The 20,297-nt window shown below is 38.9% G+C and overlaps 1 protein-coding gene across 1 annotated transcript in view; it reads right to left on the bottom strand.

Annotated features, from left to right (window-relative positions):
* The window catches only part of LOC122817266 (MYCBP associated protein), a 2,683,797-nt gene extending 2,664,707 nt beyond the window's left edge, over positions 1 to 19,090 (bottom strand). Inside the window, exon 1 of the mRNA XM_044090481.1 lies at positions 18,789 to 19,090. Within this exon, the coding sequence (XP_043946416.1) occupies positions 18,789 to 18,852 (64 nt within the window). The 5' untranslated portion in view covers positions 18,853 to 19,090. The remainder of the gene's footprint in view (positions 1 to 18,788) is intronic.
* Between the last annotated feature and the right edge of the window lie 1,207 nt (positions 19,091 to 20,297).

Here is a 20,297-nt window from a genome sequence, read left to right as displayed (position 1 = left end):
TTTTTTATTGGCCCGTATACCGGCATACGGGCCAATCAAAAAAATCGCTAAACACGGAGCTTCTTGTGTTTAATGTGGAACTGCGATGTTCCGCATTAAACAGAAGTAGCTCCGTGTTTAGCGTTTTTTTGATTGGCCCGTATACCGGTATATGGGCCAATCAAAACATCGCAAAACAGAGCTACTTCTGTTTAATGCGGAACTCTGATGTTCCGCATTAAAGACGTGGAAGACCTTTTTTTTTTTTTTTTTTTTTTTTTTTTTTAAGTCTTCACTTTGTCCCTACCTGGCCAGTCGGAAGTATGCATACCTCTCAACCTTACTGCAAGAAATCTGGACGGGATGTGGATGCAATGACCATAAAAATACGGATAGATTTTAAATATTACACTTTTTAACTTAAAGTTGCTAGAACAGCAGGATTTGTGTTAACTTGCATTTCTGAAGGATATGAAGTATGTTAAGAAACTCTTTTATTTTAATTCCTGGGAAAATATGCCATGTCATTGTCCTGCTCAGCAAATTAGAATAAGCTTCAGTTAGTTGAGCACTGAAATCCCATTATAAATGTATACGCAATCAGTTAACCAACTTTTTTGCTAAAATGAAAGTGAAACATTCCCATATTAAAAATATCAACCCTGAAATTGCACGTGGTTGTGTTTTACAGGGAAGGTAGTGGATAGCATTTTTTTTTTTTTTGAAGTGGCCATATTCAACAAGTAGTTTTCATAAACCTTGTGGGATTGAAATTTACTTAGTCTCCAAACTACAATTCCCAAATACAATGTGACCTGTTCCTCACGTGGTTACCTGCCAAACCAAAGAGTAAGGGTTAGATGTGCATACATTTTTACAGTTATATGAGCCCAGACGATAAATACAGAATGGAGCGGTATACTGCTGAAATCATTTTTGTATGCCTGTAAGGAACACTAAGTGGATAGCTCATCACTGTAAACTGGGGAGATGCTGTGTGACTTCATGCTGCAATTTTACATCTTTAAAATGCATACAGGCGGAGCTCTGTAGTACCTGATTGGAAAGGAGCTGTGAAAGCAGATCTCATTCCTGGTAATAACACTTTTCAACTTGTCTTTAACCCAACCCCCCCGGTCCACATTCCACTGACTATTGCACAGAACTGCAGATACAATTTAAAGTTGGGGAAATAGCTTAACAAAACAGGTTTATGAGCGGTGCGCATTTTGTATGAATGGTTCCTATAGCTGATGAAATAATAATACTTGGGATCGCACGTCCACTACGCTCCTCAAATGTAACACATAATCATGTAGTATTCCACACACCTACTCTCTCATACAACACACAGACATGCACCTTTTCTCTCATACACACACACCTACTCTTTCACATAATCTCACATGCACTTATCTCTCATACAAACAGAACGACTAATTAAAATTCCATACACACACATACACACTTTCTCTCACATACAGAAGGCCAGTTTAAACTACACAGACACAAACATACACTTAACTTCTTTTTAATCTGAATAGCCACACGCGTACACATGGAGTTAACCTGTATCTTAAAGTGCTAGCTTAATTTCCGTGTGCAACTTTAGAATGTCTTTGCATCCACGATGGCGCACGTGGATGTGACGCATGCATGTTCCTATTAAAAGCAGCAGACTCCGCTACCATGGAGTGAAGTTTTTTTTTTGTTAATTCTTGAAAGCCTCCTGGCCAACCTGCAGCTGTAAAAGTGGGAGAGTGCTCGCTTCCCTCTCCTTGCCCTATGATTCCGGCGCCCTATGGTTTATTTATTTTAATGAATTTACTTTTCTTATTAAAGAAAAGCAAATTAATTAAAATAAATAAACACAAATTGCGCCCTTTATGAGGCTGGCCTCTACGGCGCCCTAGGCGGTCGCCTAGTCCGCCTATGCCTAAGGCCGGCCGTGTTAACAACTGACTAAACAGGAATGGTCTTGGCTTAATAGCCCTTCTTTGCAGGTCATCAGATGTCTACCTCTTAACCCTGTTTCTTTAATTCAGATAAAGGTGAACCTCATGATTGTGTTTTTGTTGTTAACCATGTGCTTTCCCCTAGATCTGATTTAAAACATGTCCTGTTACTGAATTTTGACTTGCTTTTATTTGTCAATGGAATCTGTGTTTAAAGAGAAGATGGCATGTTAGTAGCAGTATTTTCTGTTTACACAGCAAATCAAGTATTGTTGACCAGACAACTAAACAGAAATGTGCCTGCTCAAATAGTTGAACTTGCAGCCATTACTGAAGCCTTCAAATTACCAACAGACATTGCATTAATAATTTTTACAAATTCACTTTATGCCTATAGGGTAGTGCATGATTTTGGGACACTTTGGAGAGAAAGAGGTTATAAGACATCAGAAGTAACTCTTGCCAGAAAATCTGTTTTTACCTAGGTAAATAGCTCTGATCAACTATGCCATTCATAAGATTGATGACGCTTACATTTCAAAAGGAAAGACTTTTGCTTACATGATAACCAGATAAGCTACATTGTATTTAACCTGTTCAAGTTTCATTTTTGCAGCAATTACAAGAAACTAATGCACCTGTTTCTTTATAGGAACTGTTGTCTTTTCAAAAACAAGCTGATAACTTTGAAAAGGTAAGGTGGATACGTGACAGCTGTAGTCATTTCCTGGACTCAATATGGCACCATCTGGATGAGAAGCTAGTAGCCCCACACTCTTTCTAGTATGCTTAGCTTGGATTATCATTTGTCCTCTCATATGGGAAAAAAAAACAAACAAAAGAAAGAATATAAGGTGAAGGATCAGATGAAAAGGCAAGAAATGTGGAAAATGCATAAATATAGTTGCAAGTATAGAAAACTCTTGAAACAACCTCATGTTGATAAGGATCGAATGCAGGAATGGTTAAGGAGAAGTGAATTTAAACCAAAAGACAAGATTAATATTGGTTGCCCAAGACAGTGGACTACATACACATGGGTTTACAAAGTCCATTGAACATGTGGGAGAAGCAGACAAATGTAGGTTTTGTGAAACAGTTACACATCTTGTTGCTAGTTGTGATATACTAATAGCAGAAAGATTGTATACTGGAAAGGCATAATAATGTGGCAAGACTGTTGCACTGGAAATTCTGCAAACATTAGAATACTGAAGTAGCTGAAAAAACACTGGAAACATGAGCCACAAAGCATCTTAAAAATGATGAAGTTTATATCACATGGGATCACCCATTACCAGCAGTTCAAAAAATAGATGCAAGAAAAACAGATATAGTAGTCCATGTCCATGAAAAGAAGACAAAAGTAGCACTGATCTTTGAAATTGCTACATCCAGTGACTACAGTGTCATACGTACAGACACAAAGTCATAAAATACCAGAATTTGCAGGCAGAAATGAGGTTAGTGTGGAAGAAAGATACCCAGACAGTTCCAGTAGTAGTAGTGGGAGTGATGGGTCTTATAAAAAAGAATTTACAATCATACTTGGATAAGTTACCGATGTATGTAACTCCATACAAATTGCAGGAATCATTACTGAGCACATTGCGGGTGCTGCAAAGACCACTTCTTGGATAATATTAAAGATTGAAACAATACTAATTTCATGAACTTTAATCATACTTTGACTTAGGAATGGGATCCATTCCCATCATGGTATTAGAAACCCAAAAGACCTGGAGAAATTAAAAGAAAAAAAAAAAATGCAATAAGACAAATTATGACTGACTGGTATACCCCTTACATCTCTGAAGTCACTCAGTAGTTTGTAAATACATGACTGATTTGTGTAGAGTATAATGTATCAAAAAGGTTTCCTGTCCCTACAAAGTCTTTGTAAAAGCCATGGAGACTTTTCTGCTGTGTATAGTGGGATGTTATTGAATTACCACTGTGTCAGAAATTTAAGTATGCTTTAGTAACTGTAGATGTTTTTTTTTTTTTTTTTCTGGATGAGTTGAACTAACACTTGTGCTAGGAATGATGAGGCTACAGTCACCAAAAAACTGTTACAAGAACGTATACCCCATTGGTGTTCTGTGCTGTATTCAGTCAGACAGGGAGTACTCCTTTCACAAATCAGTTAGTATAGTAAATGTATAAAATTAAAAAGATAAACATGAAATATCATTGCCTACACTGGCCCCAAGTTTCAGGAATTCTTCAAAGAATACACTCAACTTTAAAAATAAGAACTGCTAAATTATGTGTGGAAACTAGTCTTAAAAGACCAGAGAAATTGCCTTTAGTTTTATCTCACATTTGGAGTGCAGTTAATACTTCTAGAAAATACTATCCATATGAACTTCTTATAGGAAGACCTGTTAGAATGCTAGCAATCCTCCTACCAACACATTTGGAGCTTCAAGATTTTGCATTCTATCTGTCTTTATTACAAGTCTCTTGTTTCTTTTTACAATGTATTCACTCCCAAGTTATTGCAGATCGTCAGCAGCCTAACCCTGCCTCCTGTCATGATGTGATCCCAGGAGACTTCATGTTCATTAGATCATTCTCTAGAAGACATGTCCGGCAAATGAACCCTTCCTGCTTCTCCTCACAACAGCTACAGCAATTTGGTGTGAAAGCTCACCTACTTGGATTCAAGTCTTGCATGTCAAGAAAGCCCTCCTTAGTGATGGATATTGACAAAATTCAGACAACGCCATCAGATCCATTATTGATGATGAGCCAAATGCATCCTGAACCAGAAGAAAAAACAGACACCCCTCATGTTCAAAGTGAGGCCTAGTGGTTCAGCAGCATCATTGTAGATGGAAGTAAGGCCAAGCGATCCAGCAACATTATCTATCACCGACAATGAATATGAATCAGTCCAGGATTTGGGAAATGAGTCCGGCAACCAAGTTCAGGACCCACTGTGGAGTTTGCTCAGTAATTGATACTATATAAATGATAAAAAGAAAGTGCATCATCTTTGCTTACTAATTTTCAAAAAATTCCTCCAGCCCTGGCCTTCCCAATATATAGATACGTGCATTTATTATTCCTCCATTACATTTTCTTTTTTCATCAGAAGCCATCAGAACTGTAAGTACTGAGCAACTATTTATCAGGGATAAGCATTTAGTTAAAAACAGAAATAAACATTTGGTTCAAACTGAGCAAAAAACACGAGACTAGCATCCTAAGTTTAATATTTTTCTGCTGCATTTTATACTTATGCCAAGACAATGAATGTCAGTAACTGTTGGGTGTGTTCACATATACCAACTGCACATAGGTTCATAGGTGTTTACTACGCTAACAACCACAAGGACATTCTTAAGCCTAGCCATGCATCCCAAATCTCTGACAAGTTCTGATACCTTGGTAAGTGTAAGCAGGGGTTTGGGAGTTGAAACATTCACAAGCAGGGGCCTGGGAGATGAACCATTTACAGGTTACCTGTGTCCATTAGAGGCATAGGTGTCAAACAGGGATGAATTTCCTGCTCCCCATCCAATTGTCCAAGTTATACTTGAATTGAGTTAGGAAGGAACTCTGCTGCACATGCATGGGGAGCCTGTTCCAGAGGAGGGGTAGTCTGTCTCTGGGATACATACCAGTCTCTCCTGCAGGTCCTATGTATATTACAGGTAAGGTTCAAGTCTTAAGAACACGTAATTCTGATGCTGTTTGTTATGTGGATATACAGGAGGTCCATCAAAGTGGGGTCTGACAATGCCTTGTATGCCAGGCATAGATTTCCTCTCACAGCCTGCAGGAGACAGAATACAGGGAGAGGGCTTTGAGACAGTCTGCATAAGACATGTTACTTACGCCCTGTATCATTTAATGAGGAACCTCTGTTGGACATGACTGGTTAGGGGGTATTCTGTTGATTTCAATACCAGTGACAGAGACAGAAACAGAAGCAGCATTTGTAACAAGTTATTTGATAAGAAGAAACAAAAAAGTTCAGACATAATTTTTTACATAATGTTACCCTCTTTAGACTGGTGCCACTCAAATTATCAATGTCAGTGAAGGGTCATACTGTTACATTAAAAACAGAACCCTTCCTGTTGGGTGGAGCAACTTTAATGTTACCCAAAGAATATATAATGAAATTGGAGGGCAGGGTATGGCCATGTTTCAGGAGTTTTATTATATATGTGCAGACAAAGGCAAAGCTTACCCCTGGTTACCAATAGACTGATTGGGATATTGTTACATTGGTCGTGTCACTCCAGTTGATTGACATACACAGACTTTAGCCAGAGGGAGAAATCACAATGTTCACCAAAGGAGGGAGACAAAGGATATGAAAAATCCAGTTGGGAAGATAGATGCTTCTTGGGTTTATCATCATAACATAGAAAAGAGTGCATTCAAAGGATTGTCTCGTGTGGACTTGGGTGATGGTGTTACTTCAGGAGTGGGTATTTTGCCTACTATGGGGTAGTAAAATCAATTTGGGAACTGAGAAAGCTGTCTAAATTATTAGAAATATTGAGTAATGCAACTTTTGAATCAATTAATCAGATTATCATTGAAATGACTGCCATGTGTAGTGTAGTACTGCAGAATCACAAGACACTTGACTTCACCTTTGCTTCTAAGGGGCGACATGCTCACTCATCCAGAGTGGTGTTTATTTATGCCTGATAACAAGCATGGAATTCCTAGTCACTTAGAAATTATGCCAACATTTGCAGAGTTATCTCATGCCAAAGAAGCTGACAGCTCCCAATGGGCATGGTTGACTGACCTCTTCTCTGGCCGGGAGGAAGTATTTTAATATTCTTCATGCCATTGCTATTATTAATATACTTTTAAGCGTTATTCTATCTGTGTGCAAAATGTTGATCATGAAGCTATTAAATTTCAGTGTAAGCACATAAAAAAACAGAAATGAAATAATGCCACTGACCACAACTGAAGAAAATCATAATGAAGAACAGGATAGCGTTAAGAAATTTTGGACAAATGTATGATAATGTGTTTGGGAAAGGGACTGAAACTGAAAAATATTCAAATTGTCTTTTTATTCCATCCAAACATAAACGTGCTTATTTCTCATAAAACCATTTTTGCTAAGCATATGCATAAGCATTATGCATGTCAAGGTCTGAGAGAAACTGTCTGATTGCATGTGAAAGTTCCTACCCATTTGAAAACTTGGTGTTATTGTGCAGTCATCAGGAAATACCTGACTTAAGTGACACTTCACAGCATCAAATGGGGGACTGAGAAGGAAGAAGTGTAAAAAGGGAAAATGTGTAGTGTTTATAAAATATTCTGTTTTTAGAAGTGGACTTCATATTGTTTCCAACTGGATCCTGACAGCTTAAGGCCTGTGCTGAAATCTTTCCATTTTCTAGTGCCAGCGTAGACCATACTAACATGAATAGTTCCAATGTGGAAGATCAGAACGTCTACCTAATAAGGAAAGGCACAGACAAAGGGTCTGAAAATTCTTTAGTTAGCAAAATAACATAGGTGTTTAGTTTTAATTGGTCAGTGGCTATAGTCTGAGAGACAGTAAAATGTTTACTCAGACGTTTTTACAGTATAAAAATAAGTACAGTAGCCTTATTCGAAACAAGACCTGGATTGCTTAGTCCCCCAAGTACAAATGTTCTTTTACAATAAAAGGGATTATTCTACTCTGGTGGACTGTGTTGCCTAAAATTATTCTTGACCATAATACTCTCAAAGAAAACTTAAAAAAGGCACACTTCCTGCTTACACTGCAGTTCTGGGTTTGACAGCCCAGTTTTAAAGTTTCATAAAAACTGTTACAATTACTTACAGTTCTCATGTATAACAATTACTTACAGTTCTTATGTATAACAGCTATGTTCAAACTGCCTCACACACACAGGCTTAGATTTCTCGTACTTTCTGGTACTTCTCCACAAATAGACTCCTGTTACTAAACAAGTAAATCCTAGGTAGGTTTCTGGTACCCTACATGTAAATTCCAGTTAGGCTTCTGGTACTGCACATGTAAATCCCAGGTAGGCTTCTGGTACCCTACATGTAAATCCCGGGTAGGCTTCTGCTACTCCACATGTAAATCCAGAGGTAAGTTTTTGGTACCTCACATGTTAATCCTAGGTAGGCTTCTGGTACCCTACATGTAAATTCCAGTTAGGCTTCTGGTACTGCACATGTAAATCCCAGGTAGGCTTCTGGTACCCTACATGTAAATCCCGGGTAGGCTTCTGCTACTCCACATGTAAATCCAGAGGTAAGTTTTTGGTACCTCACATGTAAATCCTAGGTAGGCTTCTGATACCCTACATGTAAATTCCAGTTAGGCTTTTGGTACTGCACATGTAAATCCCAGGTAGGCTTCTGGTACCCTACATGTAAATCTCGGATAGGCTTCTGCTAATCCACATGTAAATCCAGAGGTAAGTTTTTGGTACCTCACATGTAAATCCGAGGTAGACTTCTGGTACTCCATATGTAAATCCCAGGTAGGCTTCTAGTACCCCACATGTAAATCCAGAGGTAGGCTTCTGGTACCCTACATGTAAATCCCATGTAAGCTTCTGATACTCCACATGTAAATCCTGGGTAGGCTTCTGATACTCCACATGTAACTCGAGAGGTAGGCTTCTGGTACTACACATCTTCTTCTAATTATGGTTCTCTCAAAGAGTCTTCACTCTTGGTCTTGAAAAATTCCACTCTAATTGGAACGAACATACCTGCCTTTTCAGTCTACTGGCTTTGCTTTTAGCAGTGCTTCAGCAGCTGAATCAGATTAAATTCTGCAGCTGTGTGGTTTGTTTACTTGTTGTATACAAAAACCACCATTAACTTAAAAACAAACAATATGGTATATACACTGCACTGCAAACTGCATTCTAACATCCTAACTAGCCTCTATGCCACAATATATGTATGTGTGTGCATGTATAGACACGTGTGAGTCATCATAGCCAACCTTGTCAAAAGTTTCTCAAACAAACAACTACAGTGCAACAATGCAGTCGAATTTCTATAAACCCTTTTATTGGTGTTCTCCTTCTACATGGTATGGCTCCTAACATCCCCTTATTGATATTTACTAACTCCACAATTGTACTACTGCAGCAAAGGAAAATCCCATAAACACTAAATCACTGGTGGTGCACTATCACAAAACACACCAGCAGTGATTATAAGCACATACGGCATAAACATATTATCACAAAAGCTAAACAAAAGTGATTCATTGCCAACACACTATCACACTATGCACTGAAAGTGATGACAGACACAAATACATATATATAATATTGGCGCAGTTCTCTACATTTGTATGTTATTATTAATAACTAAATAACTGTTAGTATATAAGTATAAAAGGACACCAAACAAGACAGCACAATATAACAAATTATTTGCTTGGTAAATTTCAGGGGTACAATAAAGGAAATCCAGTACAAACAAATACATGACCCTAACCTCTCTTAAAGTACCCCAAAACAAACAGCAGTTTCTCCATACAGCTTAAACTAGTGAAAAAGTTGTATGACAAAACTGTGATCTATTGTGGCATGCCTTAATAAAGACAGAAATCAGGCACTTGTTCGTACTAGAGTTTTTATTTTTTGGCTTGCTTGCATTGTTGTCATTACTCTGTGCACCTTGGAGGGGTCTGTGCACCTTTTATTTGAACACACACAACTACACCATGACCCAGCCCATGAGGGCAACAGTAAATGTATACAAATATGTGGGTTGGGTCATGGATGACTGATAATAGTCCACAGATCATCCCACTCATCCAATTAACAAATTATATATATACATATTGTAACATGGTAGTTCTAGCAGACAGATGACGCATCTTTAAAATGTATGCTGCAGTATGGAGTGTGGTAATATTTTCACAACAATTAGTCAGGCAAACACCATGTATTAGTCAACTTAATGAGGTGTTGATTGCCAATTATGCTGACATAAAAGAAAGTAGCCTTAAAATCAGGAATTTTATTCTTCAATTACAAGTTCAGATTGGGTAAACTGCATCTCGCCTGGTATATCATGGAAGAGTACAGTGTGAGAGCACAATTGGGAGTTAACTTGTCAAATTAGGCTCAAAAGAAACATCTGCAGTTTAGAGATGTGTCTGTGGCTTAGTCAAACTCTACAGATTGAGCTGTTTTAAAGCAGCTTACACTTGGAAAGGCTGTGAGAGATTGTAATTCTCTTTGATGGAAAATTATGCAAAGGTACTGTTTTGTATTAGTTTTGAGCCAAGTGGCTAACAATTCTTATTTTTCCTGTAGCTTTGCAAAAAATAAACCTGTGTTTTATTTTATATATGAAACAGAAGTCCAACTTTATTCTCTGTGGACCTTACATATATAAAATAATGGTGGGGGAAAGTAAAGAATCCTGAGAGGTTATGATCATCCTCTGTCTCGTAACACTGCCTGCCAGACTGTCAGTAAGTAACAAACTAGATTTTGGTCCGTATTCATTACATCACCTTCCTAAAAAAGTGAAAAGGAAAAAAAAATCTAATCGCTGTGCTTTCCATATTACGGACTCCTGCTTATGTGACAGGTTCCCACATGTAACATAAAAACACTACTCCACATAGAAAGCACTATTCTTTTCAATATTTTGTGTGGTGTGTTGTATATGTACGTGTTGGAAAAGCACTGTCCCCACCAACACAATACTGTACAAGGTGGGAGTGGCTCTAACAGCTCAGAGTGCTAGTGAGAAACAAAAGGTTTACAGAATGTTAGTATATAACTAGATTTAAATATACAGTAACAAACCTTCAGTGTAGTATGTTATGTGTATCCTGAATTTAACAAAAGAAGTGGCATATTGATGGCCCAACTTTATTCACATTTGCTTTAACTTTTTTTTTTTAATAATTTACCTCCCATTAAAGTTTTAAAGAATAGTGTGTGTATATATAACAGTGCAGGTCGAAATATTATAATTCCAAAGGCCCAGAGAAACTTTAACTTTCAAAATTAATGTTTACAACACACGTATGTACATTGTTTATTTAATATAAGAATTTTCATTTAACCAACTTTTTTTACTGTAGGCAAAAATATACACTTCAGTGTACAGGGCAACAAATGGAGAGATGTTAGATGGTAGACAAGTGGGAGTTATAAGTATTAAACAGAAACTTCCAGCTATATAAATTAAACAGTTTGCTTTATACGTTACTGCAAGCATCTCAATTGGCAGGTGCATTAGCATCCAGACAACCAAAGCCATTTGTAATGAGGATAAAGTGTCCCTATAACCATAATGACCATTTAGAACTAGATATGCAGGATTTAGGGTGGCACCAGACCCATTAAAACGGCATTCATCAAGCATACAATTTGCAAATGTGACTGGTCAGCTATATGCTTACATTGTAAATACTGCTTATATTGGAACATATCTGGAATCTATGCATATGACTAAGTTTTTAAGCTTTAAGGTTTTTCCTTTTAAAGAGTAAATGGATAGTGCAATTGCTCTGAGACAGAAAGAATTAATTTTCTGTCTGTACAGCAGTATGCTTGCACCATTCTCTTAGTGGGCAGTACAGTGACTCAGTAGTTAACTTGTCTGTCTCACAAACCACGGACTATGGTACAATCTTGTTTACCAGTTGGCCTCTGTGTGAAATCTGCATGGTCCCCCAATGTCTGCAGAGGTCGTTTCTGTAAGCTGACCAACTGGCTATTCTAAAGTGTCCATAAAGGATTACTATGCTATCAACCCTAGTGGGCTTTTTTAAGCCTAGCCATGTTTCCCAAAAATATTAGCCAGGGTATGGTCCCATATGTTTTTGTGGGGGTGCATATAAGTCTGGCATGAGTGAGAAAGCATTAACAAAATATTGCTCTCTAACAGAGACATATGTGCCACACCAGGGGTAAAATTACAGTCGTCCATCCACTGATCTATGTTGACCTTGAATAGGTGCAGGAAAGTACTCTGCTTCATGTGGGAAGCCTGCTCCACAGAAAGGGCCATCACTGAGACACATACATGTCCCTCCAGCATGTCTTATTTATATTGCAGATGTGCTTTTTGTTTTGCAGATGTGCAACGTGTCCATTAAGGTTAGATCAGAGGATACTTTGTTGGTCAAAATAAGATTGCTTCTCACTAACTCATAGAAGACTGAGTATAAGAATAAGGCTCTGAGGTGGTCTGCATAGGTATTCATTTTGTGAGGAATCTCTGTGGACGCTCCAGTTGTTGCATATACCTAGTCAATTACATACTAAAGGGAGCACTGCATTCTATGATTGGTCTAATGAGGACTGAGTACAACAGAACAATGACTTCTTTGGACCTGGATGTCATACCTTTGCTGTATTACAATTATGCATCCCTTGCCCTTGTAGACCGGCTAGTATTTGACAAGGGTCCATGAAGACTATTTCAGTTTCCCAATTAAAAAGACATTCATTGAAAAAATAAAAAAATAAATACATTATTTTAAAAGGCATGAGACTGGCACAAAGATACTATTCATAAAATAATTTTAAGCGAATTTACAACTTAATTCCATGAGATAAGCTTGGCATGTAGTAAGTCCAAAGATCTGCATTCCCACAATCACTTGAACAGCAAAGAAGAAAAGCAATAAGCCATTTTTTTGTAAAATGTATTTGCTAAGAAACTGATCAGTAACGTCCAGAGTCCAGACAGAGAAAATGAAATAAAATGAGCACATGTTGACGATACTTCATTCTGACAGCACTCTTGTTCCAGACATAAATAAAACATTTTAATAATCACGAAGAGTAGCTTGATCCCACAGTTGCTGTCCTATTTTTCTTTTTTAACTTCGCTATTCTGTATGCACACCTTTCTGCATTTGAGTATTAAGAACCAAAGGACAGCCATTTAAAACCACTGAAAAAATCAGAGAAAGTGCTTTCTTATTCGGTGCAAAAAAAGTGTTCATGTATTAGACTCTTCATAGTAAGTTTATTATTATTATTTTACAGTTGTTTACCAGGAAAGTCCGACTGGACAATTCGTCCATTTTCTGCTGAGACCCAGGGAGAAAAGCTTAATTAAATACAACAGACAAACCAAACCAAAAATAGAACATATAAAACACGAACACATTTCAACACTGAATGGAAATAAAAATGTTGCTTATTACAAAACAAACAGAAGTACGTCACGTAGAGCAGAAATTACATTTCTAGACTGATGAAAAAGAAATTAACACATATATATATATATATACAGGAGAATAAATATGTAACAAAAGGCAATGATACCACAGTACAAGGACAAAATGATTGACTTCAACAATTGGCTAAGCTTCTGGTGTCATCCTGTCTGCAAGGGATGATATGATCGACAGACCAACATGCTTCGCCAGAGATGGCCTGCACCTGTTGCCCTTGGGATTCCGGATACTGGCTAAGGCTCTTGCCACCCCTATAGTGCCTTTTTTAGGCAAGGTTCAAATGACAAATTCACCACCTTAACAGGTACAAGCAAGCAAAATCTGAGGGTAATGCTACTCAGTGCTAGAAGTCTAAACCTCAAAGTGCATTCACTCGAGGCATTCCTTAAAATGGAGAACATTGACATCTGTGCAGTGACAGAGACCTGGTTCAAGGCTCCAAAGAGCACCCCCCTGCATTACCAGGCTATAATTCACACCACACTTTCCGGCCACCTAACCTGGACCGAAACACTAAAGGCGGAGGCGTGTCCATATTCATTAAGGATATCCACACCTCCAGGCTAGTTGCTCAGCATAATGCACTGAGATTATTCAAGTGCAACTAACTCTGGGCAAGACCGCAGTCCAAATTGTAACTTGCTACAGATCCCCCACCATGTCCCAGGATTCCCACTCCTCATTTCTTGATACACTGGAAAATATTAGGGTACAACCCAACACCCTAATAATGGGCAATTTCAACTACCCCACCATTAACTGGGAAAACTACTCGTACCAACTCTTTTGCTCAACGTTTTCTGGAATTCATAAATTCCAATGCCTTGGATCAACTTATCCACACCCCCACCAGGGCAGCAATATCACAGACCTGGTCATTACCAATATGGGCGACCAGTGTTCCACACCAGAGGTCACTTCCTTGTTGGCCAGATCCGACCACAAGCTAATCACCCTAGACATCGACATCCCGCCCCCACCCTCCATTAGGGAAACCACCGTAAAGAAAGTTCTCCAAAGCCAACTTCACACTTCCTAAGGCAGAAGTGGCAAACTTCACGACACCCATGCAAACAGACAATATAGGTATGACTGCTGAATCCTACACAAATGCACTTTATAAGCACTTACTTAAGTGTATGGATCGTGTTATCCCTCACAGAACCAAGATGCTATCCTCCAAAAAAAAAGGAAGCCAATCTGGTAGTCTCCTGCCATAAACAAACTCTACAACAGAAGAAAGAAACTGTTGCAAAAAAGAGCAAAATCCCATGACTGGATGAACCTCCTGGTCAGCTTCAGTGAGAGGCTGAGATCCCTCATAAAATCCTCCAAAGCTATTTGCAAAAACAAAATTGCCACTGATTCTAAAGACAACCACAAAGCATTCTATAGCTATGTCAAGAATCTCAATGGCAACACTCAGATCTGCTCTGAATTACAGGACAATGGCATGAAATATACAGAACCAACTGATATTGCCAACATCCTGGCAGATAGGTTCAGTGCTAACTTTACTCCCCTCTCACCCCCTAAAGGGCCCATCTCTATACCGGAAGAATGCAAAGTTCCTGTAATCACGGCTGCACAGGTAAAAACCACACTCTCCAAAGCCAAGAACACAGCATCTGTAGGACCTGACAACATCCCAGGCTGCGTTCTACATGAACTGCAGAATAAACTGGCACCCCACCTAAACACCATATTCAATCATAGCCTCACCTCAGGCTTTGTGCCCACTGAATGGCACACAGTGACAGTTACCCCACTCCACAAAGGGGGAGCCACCACAGACCCTGGGAATTACTGCCCCATTAGCCTAATGAGCCTGGTCTGCAAGGCCATGGAACGTATCATCATGGATCTTATACACAAAGACATCGGTAATCTCCAAATTCTGGATTTCACCCAGTTCGGTTTGTAAAAGGCAGATCGTGTCTCCTAAACCTGACAGACTTCTTTGAAGCAGTCACCAAAGTGTAGACGAGGGTAAGGTGGTTCACACAGCCTATCTAGATCTCGCCAAGGCTTTTGACACCATCCCCCACTCCGGAATTATAGATAAACTCACTAAACTAGGTATAAATCCCTATGTCACAAGATGGGTTGCCAACTGGCTCACTGACAGAACCCACACTGTGAAAGTAGCAGACTCCAAATCCGACTTCAGACCAGTGACAAGTGGAGTACCACAGGGTTCAGTCCTGGGTCCTCTCCTGTTTGGTATCTACTTCTCTGAAGTACAGGCTAACACAGAAGGTCTTTGGCTAATGAAGTTCACAGATGACTGCAAACTAGGAGCCATAATCGAAACTCCTAACTATGTGGACATCCTACAAAAGGGCCTCACTGAGGCAGATGCCTGGTGTCAAAGCCATGGCCTCAAGCTCAATGCCAAAAAGTGCATCGTCATCCCCTTTGGTAAAAACTCTGTACCCATGAGCTACAACATAGATGGTAGTCTATTTAACACCGAAAGTGTGACAAGAGACCTTGGGACACAGGTGGACAGTAGTCTCTCCTTTGATAATCACATCGCCACAGTAGTCAGGAAATCCTTCTACATGGCACACCTCATCACAAAAGGTTTCTCATCCAGGAAAAAGAGGTCATTGTTCCCCTCTACTCGTCACTCATTAGACCCATTATAGAGTACAACGCCCCTTTTGGTATGTACCTGACAAGATATCTACAACTGGAAAGGCCACAGAAATACCTCACAAAGAGGATTACCAGCCTCAAACAGATGCCCTACGCAGACCGTCTCAAAAAACTCCAGTTTTACTCTTGTCGCATATCGCCTACTCAGAGGCGATCTCTGCCTAACATGCAAAGCTATGTCAAACCCAGAGCTGTTGGACATGCTCCCCTTAAAGAAATCCCAATCCCTCCGAACTACATGCTCTAGGGTCTTAAATCTTGTCATTACAATAAACAGAACATGCTGGAGGGATAGATTCCTATCCCAGAGATTTCCCATACTCTGGAACAAACTACCTATCTATATCAAACAAAGCTCCACATTAACACTCTTCAAGAAAAATCTTGATGACTGGATGGGAAATAGGAAATTCACCCCGGGAACCACCTCTGTGGCTCTGCTTGACAGGGGCACAGGAAAATCATTTTCTTGGGTGGCGAAAGCCAGGGTACCTTTTTGGCTAGGCTTATATAGGCCCTAGGGCCAATAGCCTAGTACCTACCTATGAATTAAAAGCCACTGTTTGAATAGTTAAGTAAAGGCATCCTGTAATGGGAATGATAATAAATTAACATAATATGGTGGATGTAAAAGGGGGGAGCTGTAATTTTTGTTGCTAGCTGTTTGTGAGTTATTTACTAACCTGGTTCAGAGCAGGAGCATATCCATATACTAGATAAGTGGGATTTGAAAAGTGTTGGGCACGTGCATATTATTGCAACCAGATTTTTGCGATAATACTGCTTTCTTTCCCATGGGTAATGTAAAGCAGAAATGTATGCAGAATCACACAGGGAATGTTATCTTTAAAACACAACACTTTGTTTAGGTAGGAATAACAGTATAATTATATGAAAAATGAGTATTTCTTTGAAGGTATGCCGTTCCCAAAATCAAGTCACTCATACCACATTTTCAAGTCCTATTTTGTGTTAGGCACATTCCAAACAGTAAACCAGCGACTGAGCAATCCACAAGTATGCTGCCGTAAAACATTCACTAAACAGTCCAACAGTAAGTAGCATCCACAAGGATAACACCATCTGAATACAAAAAATAAACCATTATTGGCAACGACTCCAAAAAATTATTATCGGACTACCACTAAACAGAACAGCCTCCGTTGTACACGTACTTTTATAAAGTGTGCACATACTTATTCTCCTTAACTTCAGTTCTATTCAACAGTTTGTAAACAATAAATCCAACAATTTACCAAAAAAAAAGATTTGCAGGTCTCCGTGCCTTATTCTCTGAAGAAAGTATTGTACAACTTAGTCCATGTTACAGGACAGCAGAAGTTCAACCAAACATTTTCCCAGGTGTCTGACTTTCATTTCCTGCAGCACAACGTCAGTGAAACCAACTTTACAGTACGCAGTCCAAGATTCACATCTCCACGTTGATTTACCTTACCAAATTTAAGGACAAACTAAGTCATACCCACTGAAAACATCAAATTTCACCTTAACATAACTCCCACTATCCGTTTTTAGGCAAACAAACATATTACCGCAACCGCGAAAATCTGGTTGCGATAATACGCAAGTACCAAGTGTTGTATAGTTAGATTTGCTGGCTGTGGATGTTATGTTGAGAGGCAAGGAATTCCAGATTTTTGCAATGCAGTTAGAGTAAAGGGAATTCCCAGTAGAATGTTTACTTTTGTTTATGTCGAGTAATGATTTGTTACTGGAATGTAAATACTGGTTATTAGAGTAGTGATTTTGTCGGCTTTGAAGCGATGGAGTTTTTTCAAGTTGGTAGAGTATCTGATGGGCCATAGCACGTTGGCTGAGGGTAAGCAGATTGTGTAATTCTAGCCAAGAGAGTTAGTTAAGGGCTAAACAATGATGGGATCTATAATTTGAATCTTTGCAATTTTATTATAGCAGTTATTAAGTTTAAATCAGATTTATTTAGGTTAATGAGAATGGAAGACTCATAGAGGTCAGTAGAGACTAGGTGGGTTCTTGCAATTATAGCCTTAGTATTGCTGGTTAGGTACATTTTACTCCTGTATAGGGTGTCAAGCTTTTTCTGTACTTTTTTATTGTTTGGGCAATCTGTAGGTCAAATGTGTCAGTTGCATATTCATAAACAGGTCTACCTTTATGAAGAAAATTAGTGACTCTGGGAGGTGTAAGCATACCTCTCAACAATGCTGTTAAAAGCCAAGAATATGGGGGCAAAGACACAAAATTTGGGACAACTTTAAATACTACTGTAATTCCTTTAAAGGTTAATAAAATAGGATTTGCATTAATATGTTTTTTTTTCCTGTAACAGGAAGAAGTATGCAATTCTAATGAATGGCATATTTACAGAAAGCCCAGTGATTTACCAAAAGAAAAATGAGATAAAATCATGGATGTTCTGCAACATATCTCTCAACCTCTTAGAGCAAGTAATCTAGAAAAAGCCAAAAATAATTGTGTGTGGGGGGGGGGGGGGGGGCAAAGACTAAAAATAGGGAAATATTTTAAATATTGCTCATCTTAGAAAATTGCTAGAATAACAGGATTCGTGTTAGCTACCATTTGCTAAAAGATATGGAATCTGAGACTCAAACGTATTAGCAAATTTTTTTCTAAAAGATTGGAATCTGAGACTTAGATGTATGTGATTATTTAGTGACTTGACAGTCCTCAGTGTTTCAGATTTTCTGAGGAACAGGCCAAAAATACGAGGCAAAATCAGTACATTCTGCGAAAATCTGGACAGTTGAGAGTAATCTGCAAACTCAGACACCCATCTGTGATAATTCCATGGGATAAACTCATACTGGTAACCGTTGCATATATTATAAAAACTGAAACGCACGTCTATGCAGCTCCCCTTCTGATTGGTTTCTGCCAGAATTGATACGAATCTTGCTCTCTTTAGAGTAACCTTATGACATAATATACAATTGCCCAACAAGTAGATTTGTACACTAGTAGTCTATAGGATGCTGTCTTACCCGGTGGGGTCCGACATCTGCCCTCTTTTTTGGCTCCCTTACTGCTGGCCTTGGTACTGGCCATGATATGTTCGGCCCAATAACTCAAGAAGTATCGTTAGTTGCCTCTGTTTTTAGTTCAGAAACAATCAAATTGAAACACTGGCTCTAACACCAACACTTGAGGTTGTGCGTCCGCGTCCCCATAGCAACATGCCTCCACGTGACCCCACGGCTGGCGTAGCTGCTGACACCGGTGCAGGTCTGGATAATTGTCATCCAGGCACGAGGAACTACAGAAGGTTATAAAAGGAAGGAGAGTCGGTTCCAAAAATAATAGCAGTATAGCGGAGTTCCCGGTTAGGAAAGAAGCTATTAAAGAATGTCTTATATTAAAAGTGATATGTGCAATTATAAACTGAACAGAAGTCCACTGGATACGAAGCAGCAATCCCCGCCTTAATCCAGCCTTTTTTTATTCGCTACTCCTCAAATTGTTTAGTAGTTGATAATTTGGCCCGAGTTTTTACGTATACAACAAAATTCAAATGTTCTTTACTCCTGGTAAAGCGATCGGATCGCTATCGCAGCCAGGATGCTGTCAGTACACTGCAGATTATCACTAAGAAAAGTGTAGCTTTTTCATGACAAGAAATGCCTGAGACTGTGACTCATAACTCTCAACTGTCCAATTTTCGCAGAATGTTTTACTCCTATTTTTGGTCTGTTCCTCATAAAATTTGAGGTATCCTGGCAAATCAGTGAGGATTGAAGTTACTAAATAATGACAGCCACTCGAGTTTCAGACTTCATAGCCTCCAGACAATGCATGCTAACACAGAACATTTTATTCTAGCAACTTTCAACGTTTATAAGAACAATATTTAGTCCATATTTTTGGTTATTTGTCCCCCCATTATATTTGGCTTTGTCCAGATTTCTTGTGATAAGTGGTTGACAGCTACATTGTGATTGTCTAAATGAATGTCTCCAACAACAGGTACATAACTTGATTACCAATTGGATTTCTAAACCAAAAACAATGTCTTTGGTAGAGTTGAGGAAACAGCTAAAAATAATTAATGCAGTGTTGTTGTTGTTTGTCTTTCGGCTTTTTCCCGGTAAGGGGTCACCACAGCAGAACTCTGGTCCGCTAATGATTGGCAGTAGATTTTTTTACGAAATGCAGAGGTGCCAGCTCGACACCCAACCTTCAACGAAGGCATGCCCATTCACGCACGCATGTCTTTCGAACGCTACCCAACCGCGGGGAGGACATGCAGACACCACACAGAAGGCACTCTAAGTGTCTGGGGGTGATATTTTGTGATGTGCACATTTTTTAATGCTGAGTGGGCTAGGGGGTACCAATAAGATATTGTGAGAACAAAATTGATGCATCTGACTACACCCCTAAACTGGATTATAATATAACAAAGTTCTCAATTTTTTCCCCCAAGAATCAGGGAAAATGTAAACAAAAATGGGGGTACCTTGATTTTGACTCATATTTTGTTATAACCCTCTTTA

This window comes from Protopterus annectens, chromosome 12.part0 (genome assembly GCF_019279795.1).
Source record: "Protopterus annectens isolate FY-2018-M chromosome 12.part0, PAN1.0, whole genome shotgun sequence".
NCBI lineage: Eukaryota > Metazoa > Chordata > Ceratodontiformes > Protopteridae > Protopterus > Protopterus annectens.
Note: the sequence above shows the minus strand (reverse complement) of the source record. Positions and strands in the feature narration are given on the sequence as shown.